General features: G+C 66.1%; 1 protein-coding gene across 1 annotated transcript; it reads right to left on the minus strand.

The window, feature by feature from the left end:
- Positions 1 to 1,177: 1,177 nt before the first annotated feature.
- Positions 1,178 to 2,054, minus strand: PRR7 (proline rich 7, synaptic). The gene has a single exon (XM_019535345.1). It carries the CDS (start codon positions 1,824 to 1,826, stop codon positions 1,476 to 1,478), a length of 351 nt encoding a protein of 116 aa, XP_019390890.1. The 5' UTR covers positions 1,827 to 2,054; the 3' UTR covers positions 1,178 to 1,475.
- Between the last annotated feature and the right edge of the window lie 1,478 nt (positions 2,055 to 3,532).

Consider the following 3,532-nt stretch of genomic DNA (forward strand, 5'->3'; position numbering starts at 1 on the left):
CAGGCACTGTAGGGCCCATGTGAGAGGCAGGACTGAGGTAGCATAAGTCTGACCCGCCCCCGCAGGGGTGGCATGGGCCAGATCCAGGCATGCGGGGCCTGTGGTGGGGGGGCAGGGTTGTGGGCTCAGCAAAGGGCCTGATCCCAGAGCATGCAGTTGGTCTGCGGCCGCCTGGGTACACGGGGACAGCGCAGGCAGGCTCTGGGCTCACGAAGCCTGCAGACAGCCACGTGGGGACAATTTGATGTCCTCAGGATCGTGGCATCCGCTGGGAGCTGTGGGCCGCCCGCGGTACATAAAGGCCTCTGGACCCCCCCCACCCCACCCCAAGACAGTGCAGCAGCAGCGGCCCCCGCCAGGGGACGGATCCAGGCTGGCTGCCGCTGCGTTGGGCGACTGGTGCCATGACGACCTCAACTAATAAAAGGTGGCTAGGACGTCGTCGTGGTGTTGGCGCTCGCCGGTCTTTTCTTCACAGTCAAAAAGCGAAAAGCGTAAAAGCCCAAAAACCGCGCAGTGGGGCCGCTGCTGGGGGGTGGGGAACCAGCACCTTAAAAACACCAATAAGTTACGGGGGACAACAAAAGAGAAAACAGGGCGGGCAGGGTCACAGGGCCAAAACAAGTGCTCCCCGGGGGACACGGAGCAGAGACCCTGCACAGCGCCCACCGCTGGCGAACCTGGAGAGCTCGCTGGCTGCTACTGCCCAGCAGTGCCCTGCCCGGCACGGGGGGGCCCACTCCTGCACACAGGGTCCCCTCCAGGCATGCGGGGCAGCCAGGACAAGGCCGCATGGGTCTAACCAGGGCCCCCAGGGCGGGCCAGGGCAGCAGAGGCATGCCCAGGGTGCCCGGGGCTGAGAGGGTGCTGAGGCAGGTATAATGCAGGCCAGGCCCAGGGGATGTGGGACCCAGCTGAGGCTCGCCAGGCTGGCTCTGGCCATGGCAGCCCCTGCCCCAGCCCCAGCTGCGCCCTCCCTCCAGTCACTGGGGAGGGGGCATGGCACAACCAACTGGGTTGTGCCCACCGGCCCCCGCGTCCACACACTCCTCCTGGGCCAGCACTGCCTGCGGTGCCCCACTTGGAGGCGGGCCAACCCCCCCGCTGCTCCCCAGGGGAGCCTCGTTGTGGCCCCCCCTGGCCACCCCCGCCCTGGCCCCCAGCGCGGCTGCAGCGAGCTGGTTCCACAAACTTTTATTCTCAAACTGTAACAAACAAGATAAGAAACGGCTGCGCCGGGGTGCAGCACGGAGCCCCTGCAGCCCTGGGAGGCCAGCGGGCGCCGTGGGCGAGAGGGGAGCCAGCCCCTCGCGCCCTGGCCGTGGCAGGCAGAGGTTGGGGGGGGCGAGGGGTCGCGCTGGTCCTGAGGAGCCCCCGGCAGCCATGGGGAGCAGCCTGGTGGAGGGTGACAGTGGGGGACAGCAGCCACAGTCCTGGTCCCAGTCCCATGCTGGTGCTGGCCTGGGCAGCACACTCTACACCGCCGTAGTCCTGCCAAACAAGGGCATCGAGACAGGGAGGTGCCAGGGCCCCGGCTCGTACGTGTCCCTGCTGCTGAGCTCGGAGTCCGTCCAGCTGGGGAACATGCGCTGGGAGCGCTCCGCCGCCAGGTAGAGCTCGGGGCAGGTGTGGCCCTGGCCGGCGCCACTGGGCAGGTGCAGGTGCAGGGAGGAGCCGTAGCTCGGGTCCAGGAAGAGGGGCTTGTAGCTGGGCAGCTGCTCCTGCTTCTCAGGGCGCTCATGGCTCAGGAAGGGGGCATTGATCTTGCGGTACAGCCCCCGCGTGTCCATCAGCACCTCGCTGTAGGGCGGTGGCGGCTCCGCCATCAGCAGCGCCTCCTCGTAGCACGGTGGCTTGGACAGGTCCGACTCTGCAAGGCAAGTGGCAGGGGGTGCTCAGCCCCGGGGTCCCCACCTGGCCCCTCGCCCCTGCCCAGCGCACGCCACGGGTGACCCCCGTCCCTGCACCCACCCAAGCACGCGGTGCAGCCCCGCTGCCACCCTGGCCCGGCCAGGGCCCATGAACTGTGCTTCATGTCCCAGCAGAGCTGGAGAAGGTGCAGGGAAAGGCAGGCACAGCTGTCGGGGCAGGAGAGGGCCTGCACCAGCTCCAGCTTTGCTGTGTGGGAGGGCGGCCAGGGCAGAGGTCTAGCCCAGCAGGACAGAGACAGCAACGTAAACAGGGACCTGCTGTTCTCCAGGGCCCAGAACACCAGGCCCTGTTAATGCGCGGGACACACTGCCGCAGGACAGGGTGGACACAGAGCCCAGCCAAGCCGGGAGGGATGGAGACGCTCGTGCCCATAGGTCCATAATGGCTGTTGAGCAGGATGGTGGAGAGGTTCCCTCTGGCACCTCTGAAGCTGGGGGTGGTGCCAGGAAGGGGAATGGATAGAGGGGGCATTGCTCAGGGAAGGGCAACACAGATGACTGGTCGCACGAAGGGGCTTTCACATGAGGAGAGACGATGAGACTAGGCTTGGACAATGTGGAAAGGAGCCATTGGGCGGGGGGGGGTGCGAGACAGGCTTCCAAAATACTAAGTAGTGAAGAGGAAGTCACCAGGGATTTGCTATCGACTCTGCCCAACACACAAGCAAGGGGTCACAGCATCCAGCCACTGGGCAGTAACTGGAAAACTACCACCAGGCAGGCAGTTCTGTGGCACCAGTCTCTCATTCAGAGGTGAAACTGCCGCCACCAGATGTGGTGGGAGCTGAGAGGGCAGCCAGCTCTGCAAAGGCCTTGGACACGTGCTTGGAGGAAAGGGGCACCAGGCTACGGAGCGGGGGGCGAGGGGCACGGCCGCTGCATCAGCCCTGCCTGGACCCTCAATGCTGGAGGCTGCAAGTGAGAGAGGAACAGAGGAAAACCCTGCTCAGGCCCTGTCGCTCCCCCTCCAGCCTCCACCCTCTGCCCCCGTGACATGGGAAACTGGGCGAGACAGACCTGGGTCTGGCCCAGTCAACGGCAGCTCCGATGCTCTTATCATTGAGTCACAGAGGATGGGGCCTGGAAGGGAGCGCAGGAGCTCACATCTAATCTGACCGCTGCTCCAAGTGGGACCAGCCCCAGCTCCATCATCCCAGCCATGGCTTTGCCTAGCTGGGTCTTCAAGACCTCCAGGGATGCGGACTGCACCACCTCTCTGGGGAGCCTGTCCCAGTGCTTCACCACCCTCCTCCTGAGAGTTTCTCCCAATACCCAACCTCAGCTTGCCTTGCTGCAGCCTGAGCCCATTGCTCCTTGTCCCGGCACGTCACCTGCCCCCACTGAGACCAGCCCAGCTCCGTCCTCTTTGCAGCCCCCCGGCAGGGAGCTGAAGGCTGCTACCAACCCCTCCCCCCCCGCCCGCCCCGCGTCTTCTCCTCTCCAGGCTAAATCAGCCCGTTCCCCCCAGCCCTGTCCCCCAGGCCTCTCTCCAGTGCCCCATCTCCAGCCGTGGGCTCCCCAGGGCAGAGCAGGGAGGGGAGGGACTACCCCGCCGGGGGGAAGCACAGCCAGCCCGGGCAGCCCCCCGCGCCCGCCAGGCC

The sequence above is a fragment of the Crocodylus porosus genome, unplaced genomic scaffold, assembly GCF_001723895.1.
Source record: "Crocodylus porosus isolate Cpor-Errol unplaced genomic scaffold, CroPor_comp1, whole genome shotgun sequence".
Classification (NCBI taxonomy): domain Eukaryota; kingdom Metazoa; phylum Chordata; order Crocodylia; family Crocodylidae; genus Crocodylus; species Crocodylus porosus.